The sequence below is a fragment of the Heptranchias perlo genome, chromosome 8, assembly GCF_035084215.1.
Source record: "Heptranchias perlo isolate sHepPer1 chromosome 8, sHepPer1.hap1, whole genome shotgun sequence".
In the NCBI taxonomy this organism is placed as follows: domain Eukaryota; kingdom Metazoa; phylum Chordata; class Chondrichthyes; order Hexanchiformes; family Hexanchidae; genus Heptranchias; species Heptranchias perlo.
This window is the reverse complement of record NC_090332.1, coordinates 22,714,429-22,732,414: the sequence shown is the minus strand read 5'-3', so window position 1 is coordinate 22,732,414 and position 17,986 is coordinate 22,714,429. Positions and strand designations below refer to the sequence as shown.

At 41.1% G+C, this 17,986-nt stretch overlaps 1 protein-coding gene across 2 annotated transcripts in view; it reads right to left on the bottom strand.

The window, feature by feature from the left end:
- Window positions 1-17,496, bottom strand: part of epas1b (endothelial PAS domain protein 1b) — a 159,796-nt gene extending 142,300 nt beyond the window's left edge. The window contains exon 1 of one of the 2 annotated variants that reach the window (XM_067988790.1): window positions 16,982-17,496. In XM_067988790.1, coding sequence (XP_067844891.1) covers window positions 16,982-17,007 — 26 coding nt within the window. In that variant the 5' untranslated portion in view covers window positions 17,008-17,496. The remainder of the gene's footprint in view (window positions 1-16,981) is intronic. The other variant, XM_067988788.1, reaches the window with a different exon arrangement.
- Between the last annotated feature and the right edge of the window lie 490 nt (window positions 17,497-17,986).

Here is a 17,986-nt window from a genome sequence, read left to right as displayed (position 1 = left end):
GTTCTGGGCACCGCACCTTCGGAAGGACATATTGGCCTTGGAGGGAGTGCAGCGTAGGTTTACTAGAATGATACCCGGACTTCAAGGGTTAAGTTACGAGGAGAGATTACACAAATTGGGGTTGTATTCTGTAGCGTTTCGAAGGTTAAGGGGTGATCTGATCGAAGTTTATAAGATATTAAGGGGAACAGATAGGGTGGATGGAGAGAAACTATTTCCGCTGGTTGGGGATTCTAGGACTAGAGGACACAGTCTAAAAATTAGATCCAGACCTTTCAGGAGTGAGATTAGAAAACATTTCTACACACAAAGGGTGGTAGAAGTTTGGGACTCTCTTCCACAAACGGCAATTGATACTAGCTCAATTGCTAATTTTAAATCTGAGATAGATAGCTTTTTGGCAACCGAAGGTATTAAGGGATATGAGCCAAAGGCAGGTATATCGAGCTAGATCATAGATCAGCCATGATCTTATCAAATGACGGAGCAGGCACGAGGGGCTGAATGGCCTAATCCTGTTCCTATGTTCCTCTTCATGCAACGCAATTATTTCAACCATATATATCAGGCTTACAGTATGCAACTTTTTTGCTGTTGCTGAGAATGGATCTCATTACTGAGTACTTAAGGTTGTTTCAAGTGCTACATGTATTTAAAAGTGTATCTGAGCCAATGCACCAATAAACTGGACTGCTCCTCATTTGACACCTGTCCAATTTTCCTCAGAAATGTAGTGGCTAAAATTAGAGCAATGTTTATCTTAGACCTTACATCCCAAAAACCACAAAAATCTTGTCTTGCCAGAATAACCCACTGAACAACACTTCAGACCTCAAATGTCCACATTTTTAGGCAGAAGTTATGCTTGATTATCAGGATTCCTTTGTTAGGAGCAGTGCCTGAGACTAATTCTGAAACTAGTGTTTCCAATATGAATCTTTAGGAAACTGAGACTGACACCTTGAGATGACTGCAATAATCTTTCTCTTTTGTATTTCACTGTCTCAAACTCACATTGCCATAAACCATGGTGCTGGATGCAGGGGTGCTACCATTAGTTTATATATAAGGAATTATTATTTAATGCAGCATTTTCATGGTCGGATAGGATATGCGCTTTTATTTTTTTTTCCCACCAATTTTCCCTCCGCCTCACCTGATGAATTGAGGACCCGTTGCTACTGAACTGAGACCAATTAACTTTCACAATAACTCTTAATTTCAAATTGCAATCATTTTGTTCACATTTCAGCACAGTATAGTTTTGAAAATAAAGTAGCAGGACAAGTTGAGAAGGCTGTTAAAAAGCATACGGGACCCAGGGCTTTATAAATAGAGGCATAGGGGTCAATTTTCAGATGGCCGAGCGGGTGCGTTCGTGGCGGGGGGGCTCCTAAAATTGGGGAGTCCCGGAGCGGGTCCAGAGCCCGGCTCCAACCCGCCCACTTCCGGGTTCCCCAATGACACGAATCAGTGCGCGCGCAGCCCCCGCATGCGGGACTCCCACCGGCAATCAAAGCCGGCGGGATCCCACTTAAGATCATTATCTGGGTACTTGAGGTTATTTACAGACCTCATTTGTTGGAGATTTTAGGAGGATTCAGATTTTGGACTACCCAGAACGTGTTTCCCATGCTGGGGGAAACACTCCCTCTTTAAACAGACGTTTTGCAGCCAGCAGCCAGAGGCAGCTGCAAATGTCCATTTAACAGGTGCGGGGTAAACCCTCATTCATTGCAGCAGGGCACTCTGTCACTTCAGACAAAGTTTTGCCTGCCACACCGTTGTCTCCACACTCCAAATTATTAAATCATACCCTAAACTCTGCTGTCCAAACACATTTACCTACTTTGTGGACCCCCTCACACTCACACCGTCAGGATGAGGGGGGTTCCATTGCTGCATTCATCACTCCATTGGAGGATGACCAACATCAGCAGCCTCGCCAGGCACACCGTCCACCTCCGCCATGTGGAGCTACACAACACAGTGCTGCGCAACAGGCACCTGCACAAGATAGTCGTGCAACTACACATACACCCACTGTAGGGTGACCCAATGGGTGGCATCAAGGGTGTTCATGGAGAATCTCATGAAAGGGCATTATTGCACAAGCCAGTCAAGAATGGCCAAGACGTGGCAGTAGTGGTGACAATATAATATGTAATGTGAGTTGGTCAGAAATCAAATATAAGTAAAAACCATGACAAACCCTCAAACACCCTTGTGCATCCCCTTCATGCTCACGACACGTTTGCCTTAAGCTTCCTACTGCACATATGTGATGCATGCCCTGTGGCTGCAGCACAGGTAGTGGCAGGTAGTGGTAAGGCTGACCGTGAAAGAGATGCATGAGTATGAGACAGAGCCATGAGATTGTATGAGGATTAGGTTGAGTGGTAGTGGTGGGATGAGTACTGGTGAGATGAGTAAGTGCAGATAAGATGAGGATGAGCTTTGAGTGGGTGTGAGGAATGATGTGATAGAGTAGTGTTGGCTGTGCAGAAGGAGATGTGGGGTGGGGGTGGTGATGTGGCAGACGGAGTGTAGGGGAATGAGTAAGAGTACTCACTTCAGCTGACCTACTTAGGTCATTGAAGCGCCTCCTGTACTATATGCAGGTGCGCGATATGTTGGTGGTGCAGGTGACCTCCTCTGCCACCTCGAGCCAGGCCTTCGTGGTGGCAAAGGCAGGCCGCTTCCTCCCGTCCACCGGGGCGATGATCTCTGTCCTCCCCTTCCTCCTCACCCCATCCAGTAGGACCTGGAGCGAGGCATCATTAAACCTGGGAGCAGCCTTCCGCCTGGGCTGCTCCATGCTGTAATTATGGCTCCTTTCTGCAGCATCAGTCAGTGGAGGACAGCCCCTTTAAATCCAACCTATGATGAGGGTGCGCAGTCTGCCCGCTGCGCAGCTTTCCAGCGCGAAACCCGGAAGCCAAGGTAAGTGGCTTCAATTTACTTACGATCGGGTGGGGAACCCACCGATTTTACTGGGCGGGTTACCCACGCGCCCAGTCGACCCCCCGCTGGCAACCCATCTCCCTCCTAATATCGGGCCCATAGAGTACAAAAGCAAGGAAGTTATGGTAAACTTTTATAAATCACTGATTAGGCCTCAATTGGAGTATTGCGTTCAATTCTTGGCACCACACTAAAGAAAGAAAGAAAGACAGACAGACTTACACTTACATAGCGCCTTTCACAACTTCAGAATGTCCCAAAACACTTTACAGCCAATGAAGTACTTTTGAAGTATAGTCACTGTAGCGAGGATGTCAAGACCTTGGAGAGGGTGCAGAGGAGATTTACTAGAATGGAACCAGGATGAGGGAACTTCAGTTATGTGGAGAGACTAGAGAAGTTGGGATTGTTCTCCTTCGACCTGAGAAGGTTAAGGGGAGATTTAATTGAGGTGTTCAAAATTATGAGGGGTTTTGATAGGGAGAAACTGTCTTCACTGGCAAGAGGGTCGGTAATCAAAGGACACAGATTTAAGATAATTGGCAAAAGAACCAGGAGGAGATGAGGAGAATTTTTTTATGCAACAAGTTATGATCTGGAATGCACTGACTGACAGGATGGTGGAAGCAGTTTCAATGGTAACTTTCAAAAGGGAATTGGATATATACTTGAAAAAGAAAAATCTGCAGGGCTATGGGGAAAGAACAGGGGATTGGAACTAATTAGATAGCTCTTAAAAAAAGGCACAATGGGCCAAATGACCCCTTTCTGTGCTGTATGATTCTATAAAAGTAGGAAAACTATTTAGTTGATAAACCCAATGTTTAATTGCCAATTTATAGTAATATGTAAGCTTGTTTCTGGCTCAACAACAACGTGTATTTATATAGCATTTTTAACATTAAAAAATGTCTACCGGTGTTTCACAGAGGTGTGAAGAAAAAGGAAAATAAAGAAGATATTAGGAGGAGTGACAAAGATCTTGGTTGAAGAGGTGGGTTTTAAGGAGTCTTAAGGGGAGAGGGAGATAAAGAGGTTTAGGAAGGGAATCCCAGAATGTGGGACTAGACAGCCAAAGGTACAGCTGGCAAAAATGAGAAAAGAGGATGCACAAGAGGCCGGAATCAGAGACACAGAAAGTTTGAGGTGGGGGTTAAGGCTGGTGAACGTGACAGAGTTGGGGTGAAGGACAAGGCCATGGAGAGATTTTAAAACAAAAAAGAATTTTAAATGTGAATTGTTGAGGGACCACGAGCAGGATATACAGGAGACGATGTGAACACCAGAATTATGAATGACTTGGAGTTTATGGATGGTAGAGGAGATCTGCTAGGAGATCGTTGGAATAATCAATTCTGCAAGTGAGCGTTTCAGCAGCAGATGAATTGAGGTAGGGGTGGAGATGACCAATGTTATAGAGATGGAAGTAGGTGGTCTTTGTGATAAAAGGATATGGGATCAGAAACTCAGCTCAGGGTCGAAAAGGATGCTGAGGTTGCAGACAATCTGGTTCAGTCTGAAATATTGGCCGGGAAGGGGAATGGAGTCAGTGGCAAGGGAGCAGAGCTTATGTTGAGAGCCAAAGATGATGGCTTCGGTCTTCCCAATGTTTAGCTGGAGGAAGTAAAAACTCATCCAAGACTGAATGTCGGTGATGCAATCTGTCAGTACAGAGGCAGTGAAAGGGTCAAACTGATGTCATTGACATACATGTGGAACCTAACTCCATGTGTGCAGATGATGTCACAATAGGGGCAGCATGTAGAAGAAGAGAGTGAGATGTGAATCCCTGGGGGTCTCCGGAGGTGGCTGTACAGAAGTGGGAAAAGAAGCCACTGCTAGAAATGCTCCAGTTGCAATTGGATAGGTAAAAGTGGAACATGATGAGGGCAGTTCCACAGAGCTGGACAACGGAGGAAAAATGGAGGGTGATGCTGCTGTCAACGGTGTTCAAGATTGCAGAGATATCAAGGAGTGATAATCTACTACAGTCACAGTCACAAAGAATGTTATTCCTGACCTTGCTTCTGGCTATTGTGGTGCTGTGTGTGAAGTAGAAGCAGAATTGAAGGGATATACCTCTCAGGGCTCAGATATGAGTTTGGCACTGTTAGTCATTTTTTTTTGTTGATGCGGTAGCAAATTATATGCTGGTAACACAGACTAGTAAACATGTTAGCACATTATCTATTTTTGCAGCAAGTTATTATTTATCATGTAATTAATGCAAACTAATTGAACTTTAATTTCTGTTTTAGCGCATTAATTTAGGTAAGTGTTATTTCTTTGAAAAATGAGTGGCAAAAGCCACAGTCAGGTCAGGTCCTATAATGCTTATTTCTTTTTATCAGTTTGCCTAACATTTGGCTTGGATCAAGCCCAAGAAGCAAAAAAAATGTGATTGATGTACCCAACGGCATTTACTTCGACAAAGAAATTAACCAAGTTGAAAAATATATTGGGTTGGATCTTGCTGGAAAAATAACAGCGTGTTATCAACACACCCCATTATTGATGCACGAATCGGCCAGCAAGTTCAGGGGATTAAGAGCTACACCTTGAATTGCGAATCTTCAGAACTTGCTGGTCGATTTACGCCGCTCAGCCATTTGCTTCGCACAAACGGCTTCTCACCCTTAGCCTCCCCGTTATTTTTAAGAACTTGCTGGACTTGCACATTAATTGTCCATTAAACTCACCGCAGAAAGTTAAGTCTGGTAATTAAGAGGGAAAGTACCCTTTTACCGACGTGATAATAGTTAATGCAATGCAAATCAACCTCTCTGGCCCAGAAACGGAACAATTTAAATGGTTCAATCTCATTCCTTCGTGCAGTCAATTGTTATTAAAGATTTTAAAAATGTCAAATTTAAATTTTTAAATTTTTTTTCTTACTTTCCTTTCTGTCTCTTTTTTCTCACTCTCTTAATCCAATTTTTCTTTGTCTCTCTTTATTTCTCTTTCTGTACCTGATTTGACTCCAATTCACTCCCTTTAATTCACCCTCCTTCTCCGTCGTTCCTCTGTTTCTTTCTCAATCCTTAAATGTCATTGATTAAGGAGATACACTGTTGGTCCTGCCGTTCACAGATGCCCCGTTGCCCTCACCATGCCATTATTAGCTCGCACTTCCAGTAAGTTACGGAGCAAAATTTTTTCGAGCTGAAGGGTGCAGAAAATAGCCTAACTAATGCGAGATGCCCCACTCCAGCAAGATCTGGCCCATTGTTTTGGAAACTGTAAAATGATTCCTTTAAAAGTGGAGAAAACATCTCCGTTCAGTCAACAGTTAAAAATCCTCTGTTTTTTGGAAAAACAACATACCAAGTCTAATGTTTATAACACATCATGGCTCAAAGTGACACCAATCAACAGGGGAAAAAATAATGACACTTGGGGAAATTGAACAAGACCTGCCCAATTCTTTGCTTCTATCTTCCTACACACAATGAAAACCAATGCAAAAAGCTGCAGGAATCAGATACCAATCTTTTCTACCCAGAGGCTTGAATAATTAAACAGTGGTAGGCTCCCGAATATTGTTGTCTAGATCCTTTGAAGGGAACACCCTAAACATTCTGCAAATCAAAGAAAAATGCTGACTTCATATATTTAATCACCACAGGGAAGGTCACAATCAGGGCACCTCTTTTATTAAAGATCAGACATAAAAATTCAACTAAAGCAACTTTGCTTCTTGTCTAACAAAACATCTGATTAGTTTTTACAGTAGTGAATATGGAGCATTTGCTGTGTCATACACCAGCTACTGTAATAGTGTAATTAGGCTTCAATTCACAGATCATTTTCTATGCTTCTTTTATTTAAACTGAATTATATATCATTGTAGTGGTATACAGTGAAATGTAAATTCAAATTTTTTGACTATTGTGTGAACCAGGATAGGTAAATCTGGCCCTTTCATTGCGGTTACCCCGTTTTCAGTCTCCTAATTTGATTTTGTCTTCTTACTCTGAAGTTAGTTAACAAACAGAATCCTACACTTACTTACCTCTAGTCTCCAATCTCTTTCCCTCTCTGGTATGACCTTTTTTGTCTCTCCATTTTATTGTGTGGCCATTTCTCCTCTCTCATTTCTCCTATGCCATCCCGTACACTCATCCTCCTCCGTGACCTTGCTGTGGTTGAAAGTAAGATTCATTGTTTTGTCTGCTACTCTAACTTATTATTTCCAGGGCTTCACAACTGAGGAATCTTCCTTATCTCCCCCAGTCTTTCCTTTTTCCTACAATCTTTTTTACTATCTCCTACTACTTGGAGTAGTGTGCACAGCTCTGTTCGCCATACTACAAAAAGGATATAGAAGTACTGGAGGATGATACCATAACTGAGAGGGTACAACTGTCAGGAAAGACTGAACAGGCTGGACTCTTTTCTCTAGAAAAGAGAAGACTGAGAGGTGACCTGATAGACATCTTTAAAATTATGAAGGAGTTCGATAAGGTAGACATAGAGAAGGTGTTTCCACTTGTGGGGGAGTCCAAAACTGGGGGCCATAAATATAAAATAGTCACCAATAAATCCAATAAGGAAGTCAGGAGGAACTTCTTTACCCAGAGAGTGGTGAGAATGTGGAACTCGCTGCCACATGGAGTGGTTGAGGCGAATAGCATAGATCAATTAAGGGGAAGCTAAATAAGTGCATGAGGAAGAAAGGAATAGAAGGATATGTTGATTGGGTGAGATGCAGTAAGGTGGGAGGAGGCTCGTGTCCCATTCCCCCACTTTTTCCCTGCAGCCCTGCAATTTTTTTCCCTTCAAGTACTTATCCAATTCCTTTTTGAAAGCCACGATTGAATCTACTTCCATCACACTTTCAAGCAGCGTATTCCAGATCATAACTACTCGCTGCATAAAGAAGTTTTTCCTCATGTCACCTTTGGCTCTTTTGCCAATCACCTTAAATCTGTGTCATCTGGTTCTCGGCCCTTCCACCAATGGGAACAGTTTCTCTTTATTATGCGGATTGCACATAAAGTAAATCTTGTATAATCTATATATCTGTCACATTCCATTTATTCCGATAAACTGATGTTAACTGTATAATGGTTGAAGCTCGTGGTCTCATCCTCCAGGTCTTCAGCAAAGCGAGCTAACTTCAGGCGAACAGCCTTGTTGCTGTCACACTTGTATTCTACTAACTTCCTAACCTTATCTAAACCCTTCAAGATTTTGAACATGTCTATCAAATCTCCTCTTAACCTTCTCTGCTCTAAGGAGAACAATCCCAGCTGCTCCAGTCTATCCATGTAACTGAAGTCCCTCATCCCTTGGTACCATTTTAGCAAATCTCCTCTGCACCCTCTCTAAGACCTTCACATCTTTCCTAAAGAGCGGTGTCCAGAATTGGGCACAATACTCCAGTTGTGGCTGAACCAGTGTTTTATAAAAGTTCAACATAACTTCCTTGCTTTTGTACTCTATGCCTCTATTTATAAAACCCAGGAACCGATATGCTTTTTTAACCACTTTCTCAACCTGTCCTGCCACTTTCAAAGATTTGTGCACAAATAGTCCCAGGTCTCTCTGTTCCTGCACCCCCTTTAGAATTGTACCATTTAGTTTATGTTGCCTCTCCTCATTCTTCCTACCAAAATGTATCACTTCGCACTTCTCTGCGTTAAATTTCATCTGCCACGTGTCCGCCCATTCCACCAGCCTGTCTATGTCTTCTTGGAGACTGTTACTATCCTCCTTACTGTTCACTACACTTCCAAGTTTTGTATCATCTGCAAATTTTGAAATTGCGTCCTGTACACCCAAGTCCAAGTCATTAATATATATCAAAATATTTTTTGTTCTTAAAATATATGCTTCCCTTCTTTCCTGATTCCTGCTGGGGCATCATTTCATGGGCACTAGGAGCCTTTGGTTCCTAATGCAAGTGGCCATCCTTCATGTATGAACCTAGAAAATGAGTGTCATTAAGCTATATCATTATTAAGACATCCCAGCCAAACACAATCCTGTTGTCACCCAAGGTCTGTCCAAGTGCATTTTCCGTAAGGAGTCGCTAGAACCCTAGCTGATTTATCCATCTTTTTCTTTCATGTGTTAACTAACCTGCAGTGCATTTCCTGCATGATCTAGGTTTATTTCAGATTCCCAACATTTGTGGTGTTTCTTTGTATCTATACAATTACATACCCTGTCCATCACGGCATATTTCCACACACTTTGGGCATCACACTGTTTTCTAGCAAAAATCAAGACGTCCTTTCAGAAGAGTTTAAACAGTGCTCTCCGCAGAGATGTGAGATACGCAGAACACAAGGGGCTTACAGCTGCCAACACTCCCATTATCGTATCATTCATCCCACGTCCATGGGTTTAAAGCACGAACAAAAAGGCATTTCCAGCTGCCTTATAATAATAAAAACAGAAGTCCAACATAACATGCTCCCAGATCTCTTCTTCCTCTTCCCCCTCCCCAAACAGGGAATGCCCTGGGAACACATTTGTTAATCTTGGCAATGACAGATACTTGATAACTGAAGCACATTTTAGACAACTTCTTCTGAATGAGCCAGACAGCTGAGTATACTGCATAAGATAACATTTACTGCAAAACTCAAGAATGTAATAAACAATGAGGAGGACAGTAACAGACTTCAGGAGGACATAGACAGTCTGGTGAAATGGGCAGAGACATGGCAGGTGGAATTTAACACAGAGAAGTGTGACGTGATACATTTTGGTAGGAAAAATGAGGAGAGGCAATATACACTAAATGGTACAATTTTAAAGGGGGTTCAGTAGACCTGGGGGTGTAGGTACACAAATCTTTGAAGATGGCAGGACAAGTTGAGAAGTCTGTTTTAAAAGCATATGGGATCCTTGGCTTTATTAATAGAGGCATAGAGTACAAAAGCAAGGATTTATGCTAAACTTTATAAAATACTGGTTAGGCCCCAGCTGGAGTATTGTGTTCAATTCTAGACACCACACTTTAGGAAGGATGTCAAGGCTTTAGAGAGGATACAGAAGAGATTTACTAGAATGGTACCAGGGATGAAGGACTTCAATTCTGTGGAGAGACTGGAGAAGCTGGGGTTGTTCTCCTTAGAGCAGAGAAGGTTAAGAGGAGATTTGATATATGTGTTCAAAATCATTAACAGTTTTGATAGAGTAAATAAGAAGAAACTGTTTCCAATGGCAGAGGGGTCAGTAACCAGAGGACACAGATTTAAGATTGGCAAAAAAATGACGCAACATGAGGAAACATTTTTTTACACTGAGAGTTGTTATCGTCTGGAATACGCTGCCTGAAAGGGTGGTGGAAGCAGATTCAATAATAACTTTCAAAAGGGAATTGCATAAATACTTGATGGGAAAAAAATTTATAGGGCTATGGGGAAAGAGCCGGGGTGTGGGACTAATTGGATAGCTCTTTCAAAAAGCCGGCACAGACACACTGGGCTAAATGGCCTCCTTCTGTGCTGTAACCTACTATGAAAATAAAGATACGAAAATTAAGTTTGGTTTTACATTTTATTAATGCAATAGACTTAATAAATAAGAGACAAAATATCAAATCCCCATTACTTAAGGGGGGAAGGATTGCTCTGATCACTGTATAGCCACATCACAATGTGTTCAGGAAGATTTCCTCCCATCGGTACTACTACCACTGCTACTAAATTCCCATCCCATGGCTCAGCAGCGATAATGGGACCAAATGAACTGACTTCATTGTTGTTGGTTCCGAACCAGCCTGGTCACTTCAGTCATCCTTTTGCCTTTCTGTCACATGTCCTCCCATCAATATTTCTTGCGAAATCGAAAATGTGTTCAAAAATAACATTTTATGATTTCACTAGAAATACTGACCAAAGGAAATATACATCCTACATAAGTTTCACACAAAACTACATAAGTTTTACATAACATCCTACATACGTTTTACATATGTTTTACATAACACCCTACAAACACTTAAACTTGTCCAAAACTCTGCCACATATAACCTGTCCCACACCCTTATTACTTCTGTCCTTTCTAACCTGTACTGGCCTCCAACATCATCATGGTCTCCAAATCCCTCCATGGTCACACCCCACCCTAACTGTGTGATCTCCACCAGCCCTATATGCCAGCATGTGCCCTCTGCTCTTCTGACTTTGTCCTCCTTTACATCTCCTCTCCTTCTCTCCATTCTTCTGTCAGGGATATGGCATTTAGCTACCTTGACCCCCACGCTCCTGAATTATCACCCTAAACCTGGTTACTTCTCTCTGTTTTTTCAAGAGCCTCTACAAAATCTATCTCTTCAACTTTGGCTTTGGTCACCTTCACTAATTTCTCTCTGGTTGCTGCTCCTGGCCTTTTTTTTTGCTACTGCAAAGCAGCTTGGGACATTTTACGACATTAAAAATGCTATAACAATTCAAGTTATATTATAATTCATCAACATAATAATCTGCAAGTAAATTTTTTTCTTTTTATATCAGAAAAAATACTTTTCAGTTGAGTGCTGAAATGTCAAGTTGCTCCTGAATACTAAAATGTCTCTATTTGTTTCATGAGGAAAGTTGTCTGTGCAGAACCCCATAGCATCTGAGGCATAAGAGACTCTCTCGATGTTAACGTTGGAAACCAGTAATCTGGATTGGTGAAATATAATCACACTCTTCTTCTATACCATATGCAATTTACCCTGCAATTCCATGATTGTTTCTCAGTCCCTTTCCTTATATAACCACCAGGAAAGACTGAATAGGCTGGGACTCTTTTCTCTAGAAAAAAGAAGGCTGAGCAGTGACCTAATAGAGGTCTTTAAAATTATGAAGGGGTCTGATAGGGTAGACACAGAAAAGATGTTTTCACTTGTGGCGGAGTCCAAAAATAGGGGCCATAAATATAAGGTAGTCACTAATAAATCCAATAAAGAATTCAGGAGAAACTTCTTTACCCAGAGGGTGGTTGGAATGTGGAATTTGCTATCAAATGGAGCAGTTGAAACGAATAGCATAGAAGCATTTAAGGGGAAGCTAGGTAAGTAGAGGAGGGAGAAAGGAATAGATGTCTATGCTGATCGGGTTAGATGAAGTAGGGTGGGAGGAAGCTCGTGTGGAGCATAAACACCAGCACAGACCAGTTGGGCCGAATGGCCTGTTTCTGTGCTGTAAATTTTATGTAATTCTATGTATACCCATAAGGATGAAAACACACCAAGAAAATAATGGAAACAATTATGATATTTTGCTAAATATAGTAAAGAAATATAGTTATATATTGTTGAGACCATTAACCCAAAGGTACTACTCTGCCATGGGATCAATACATTGAAAGTTGTTAATGCAGTGGTGTTGGTCATATCCCCAAGGAAGATATGCTCGTTTGATGTATGTCCACGTTTTAAAATAACTACAGTATCTGGGTGAGCTAATACTGAAATCCCAGTACATATCTGATAGAATGAAAACAAGAAAGTGATTTTATATAACACCTTGTCATCTGCTCAGAATGTCTGAAAGTGATTCACAAGCAATGGGTTACTTCTGCAGTGAGGTTACCTCTTTTACCTCTTCTCTCTTTCTCTCGCTCACTCACACACCTACAGATAATCAGGTTCCTTATTGTCTTTCTTGTTTAAGTATAGATCACTTTCTCTGTAAAATACAGGAATTTATGCAAATATGGGAAGATGAAATCTGAATATTACAATCTGAACATTTACTGGCCGCACGGTCCCAACAGGGAATCATGCTCAAAGAGCACAGGTTGGAGCGAGAACTACACCACCATAGCGTTAATTCTTGGACCCGTACTTCTTCTGAGTGAAGTTCCCTGCTAGGAGTGCAGGTTCAGTGAATTAACATTTAATTCTCAAAATAACACACAGCAGCATGTTACTGAAACATGTTTCTTATGAAACCGACACAACAACCCTGCATTTATAAAACGCACACAAGTGCCTCATTTATGAGTTTCAGATTTTAAATGAGAAAATGTACCAAATATTTGCTTAAGTTAAATCCCTTGATGTGACATAACCTCTACTAAGGATCCCTCAGTAAAAGAGAAATAATGTATAAAATCATGTTTGCTATAATTACCCTCCTCCCCCAGCACACATTTATGGTTTACTAATGTCCTTGAGGGAAGGGAACCTGCCACGCAACCCAGTCTGACACTACTCTACGCTAGATGGCTGACTCTTAATGCCCTCTGAAGTGGCCTGGGAAGCCACTCAGTTGCATCGGGCAACTAGGATGTGCAATAAATACAGCCTTGACGGTGCCACACACATCCCAAGAAACAATTTTTAAAACTGCAATATGCTTTTTATTGTGCTTCTCAAATACAACTTTATAGAATGGGTTTTCTAAGGTGAACCTTTCGTCAGTTTGAACACAATGATATATTCTTGGACAGAAAATGGAAACGTAGATCTATACTATATATGTGAGTATTATACACATTGGCCGATGCAATCTGTGTTACAATAAAATGTGTCATATCTCCACAGTCTCACATATAAAAGGAATGACAAAATAGAAATAGTTTAAGGCTAACGTTTACCCTCTCCTTTCTCTTTCCCGATGCCGCTATGCATTCCAGTATTTTCTGTTTTTATTTTAGATTTCCAGCATTTTGTTTTAGTTCTAAACATACATTTACGTATCACAGCAGTCGTTTTGTGTTATTTGTTTCTATTCTGAAGCTGTAAGTGACAGTGTGTCTTCCGTCACATATTTGCTGCACGATAAAGCTTGAAATCTCATCCAATAGTAGTCATTTTCCTATTTAAAAAAATCTAACAACAGTCTGTTTAGGAATCGCGCCAAATACATTTATTTTAAGCTGTAGGCTGAGCTCTCTACCGCCTTAGTCCATTATTTGAGCAAGGATATTCAGAATGAATTGATTGAGCTGATTGGAAATCACGTCCTTCAAGCTGCAGTCAAACGAGTCCATAGTGCAAAATACATTGCTGTGACCGCACTCCAGACGTTATCCGCACTGAAGAGCTGTCTCTGACTTTGTGTATAATCACCTACTGCAAACATGCTTTTTTACAATCGTACATGTGCATATTTGTTACCAGATTAATTAGGTGGTATTTAGTATCATTGTCTAGTAAAGTGTAGGTGCCCTAACCCGAACCTTTGCACTGGGACCCGGCAATTCAAACACCGCACCCCTCCCCTCCTCAAACAACAGTCAGCAACAGTTGACTAAACATAAGACTGCAGAGAAAGTTGTAAGGTTTGTTATTTCTTCAAGAGTACAATATTTGCAACTGGATTTAAAACCCATTTTGGGTGTTGCAAAGTGTGCATTTTTAAATAATATCTATTTTAATACCAAAGTGCAACATGATGAAGTACTGCTACAAAATGAACAAATTGGCTACTGAGTCCACTAATACCAGGATAATTTGTAATACAAATCAAGCTATTCCCCTTGACTGCAATGGATTTTTTAAAATGGAGATGAATTACTTTTGTTTTATGCCAATTGTAAAAAAAGTCCCAAAGCATTACAAAAGATTCTTACATTTCTCTTGCTGCAAGCTCATTTTACTCTTATTTCATAAATACTAAAACTAGTTTGTTTCTGCAATGCAAGTGCTTTGAAGTTTAGGAACGGACTGAAGAGAAAGTAAAAGTAAATTGGGTTTTAATTCCTCAAGAAAAGCGTCACTGTATCTCAATTTGAGGCTAACATAGTGGCCCTTTTATTGTTCAGCAGTTAAACAAGTTTATAGTGTAGTTCTCCACTGTTATAACTACAATTGTCCTATCACTCGTGTTACAACGTGTTGTAACTTGCGCGGAACAAGTAGCCTTTAGAAGGAACTGCTGAGTTTGGTCCATTTGGCATAAAACAGAATACAATATTAACCACCTGCTGTCGGACAATTGAAAGCGTTAGGGTTTGCCACATACGAAAGGATAACGTGCTAAATAGTCAAAGCCCTTAGTGTGAGAACATTTCTAAATGCGCTCAATCTGTTTAAGCCAATTAGTTTTTAAAACTTCTTTTAAAACAGTAATAATTAGTACCTCGCAATAAAAACCACCACAACATATCGAAAGCACTGTTTCTCAAGCATCTGAATTAATGATTTTAAAATTAGACTCTTCCCGCTGCGTTTACGGGGGAGTAAACCGAATTTCGGGATGGGAGAGAGACAGCCTGGGGAAATATTTTCGTTCACACGCAAAATGTAACTGTTACTGTAAAATATATAAATATAAAAAATATATAAAAACTCGTTGCTAACAATAATTCCTTGTAAATGTGAGTATTACCAAGTAAACATCAGGATCACTCCAGCTATAACAGAAATGCATGAACAGGGTTGTACGACTTTTGGTTCTTATATATTTGACATATATTGACACTACTGAGACTTCGAATGACACTACTGCCCAGTATCTCTGTTCTCCTGGGTGCTAAGCTTGTTTCATAGTGATACACGAGTTTGCCAGATAAGCTTATATTTTGATTGTTCGAATTTCTGTTTTACATACTATAGTATCTTCAAACTGTTATGAATAACCGTTTCGTATGGTATGGTGAAATATCTTCTGGAACAAGGTTTCTGTCAATCTTAAAGCAAAACTGTCCTTAAACATTCCTAGCCCCAGCTCAAAACCAAGACTGTAATTCTGGGTGGGGGGGGGGGGGATCCTAAAACAAGACTATCATATCTGTTAGTCACCTAAAAACGGAAGGGCCATTCTGCTGACCTTAAATCTAACCCTGAAACAGGGCAGTCAGTTCATCCAAACCCTAATGGCAACACTGCTGCGGAAATCGCAGTGGTATCAGGAGCAGTTTTGCCACTTTCTGACAATGTTCGCCCTTTTCTATCTCCCGGATGCCACATCTCTCAACAAAACGATCCCAACACACACTTCCCAACAAAAATTTTCAATTCCTTGCCTGCAACCAACATCTTCCAATGTACAAGACACAAAAGTCGGCAAAATGTCATCACTCGGAATGGGGTGACATCATTGTCGTTCCATTCCCCCACCCCCGGAAAGAAAAGCTTAAAACGTTAGTGAGTTAAATCTTTAACTTTTGGATATCTTTATTTCAGTTCTTTTCTAATATCCGACTTTCACCAAACGTGAGCTGTCTGATGCTCGTGTCCATCGCGTCGGTTGTCAAATTCAATCCCAGCTGACCTCCAGGCACTTGGAAACGAATGCAACAGACAGTCATTCACAGTCCGACTTTCCAGAGATTTTTTTTTCTCTCGGAGATGTTTGATAGCTCTGATGTTATAAACTTGCATCACATGCTTAAACTTCAAACACTCTTTAAATTGCTGTCTAGTGAAAGGTCTCCCCATCAGAGGAAGGACATGCCCGGTATCACACTGTCCACCTCCAACCCGCGGGTCAGGCCTCGCCCGCCTGTTGATACACACCGAGCACAAGTTACTCTAAATAGCACATGCAAAACAAATACAACAAGGAGAAAAATAATAATTCGCGTAGCAAATTGTGTGACCGGGAGAGATATATTTTTTTTAATCAAATATCACGGCTGTGCGTCGAACTTGATCCTTTCAATAAAATAATGATTTCAATAACTTTTCCTTTTGGCTGTTGTGGGGTCGGTTTTGGAGCAGACTTTTATTTGCCCTTGGCGACGGTTTGAGGGACACACAGACAACACTCCTCCCCCGGAGACCCAATCACAGCCAGGTAGCAACTGACAGCCCGACTGACAGTCTCTGTCTGACAGTCTCTCCCTGGCTCTCCAGCCAGGGAGAGACGGACAGCAGCCAGCGAACTGCTGACCTCTACCCACCGACTAAATAAAAAAACAATCTCAATAATAATAATAATTATTATTCTATCCTTGTCTCCGCTTATTTTTTGTGCCTCAATCCGACATCGAGTTAAAGTAAAAAGGTTCTTTTAAAGAAAAAGTCAACATCACCAGCAAACCTGCGCTTTACACCTTGGTACAAATTAATTATTACTAATCATTATGCCACTTTCGGAAGATATGCAATCTCATTTCTTACCTTTTCTTTTCCTTCTCTGCTGTCATGGTTTGGACAATTCGGGTTTATAGAAAAAAACAGAGCGAGAAGTGCTACTGATAATCGAAGCTCAACCTTGCAGTGCAATATAGATGGTCAAATTCATATATTTGTCCCTCCTTGACTTTCTTTCACTTTCTCTCCCCTTTTTTCCTTTTCTTCACACACGCAGAGCTGAACTTTTTTGTCGTTGTTGGTGTTTTTTTTTCTCTTGCTTGTCAGTCTCTCTTATCTCTTCACGTTAAAAAAAAATGTCCAGTTGAGTCAAGTGGTTGAGATCATGAAGAAACCCGGAAACGAGAGCCGACCATACAGTCTCAGAACACTGCTGAGGATTGTACAGCCGCTCCGAGGCGAAGACCAATTATAAGAGGTCAGGCAGAAGAAAAAGTTTCGCTCTTAACTTCCACTCGGGCTGCGGCGTTTTTTTTCCCTCTCTCTCTCTCTCTCCTGTCCTTCTTGGGCCAGATGACAGGTCGTGAATCGATCTTCGACATGCGATAGGTTGAGGACACCGCGGCCCCGCCTCTCCGAAGTGGGTCAATTCGTTTTTTTTTCCCTTTCAACCTTTGGCCGCTGTCGATGGGAGGACCCGCCAGAACTACCAGTAATGGTTACATAACTTTTTTTTTCAAAGTTCTTGTCTGATGAGACCTTCTGCTCTTTGCTAGTTAAGAGTATAGTTACTGACGAAATGCCGGTGACGAAAATGCCCGATTACACAAAACTAGATTTTAAAAAAATTCAAAACAACATAGTCTTACATATATTCCAGTTGCTGCTACCAAGGGGAGTATTCAACTAATCTTACTCAATTTGATAACACGTTTAAAGCCACTGATAAACAGAACTGTCAAGAATGATATCAGTAGGGGATATTTAAAAATGGCAATAGTACAAGACAAGCGTTAAAAATATAAAAGCGTTGATAATGATAATATTGGTAAACAAAAGTTCAGCAGCTTTAAAAAAAAAGCTTTAAGAGAA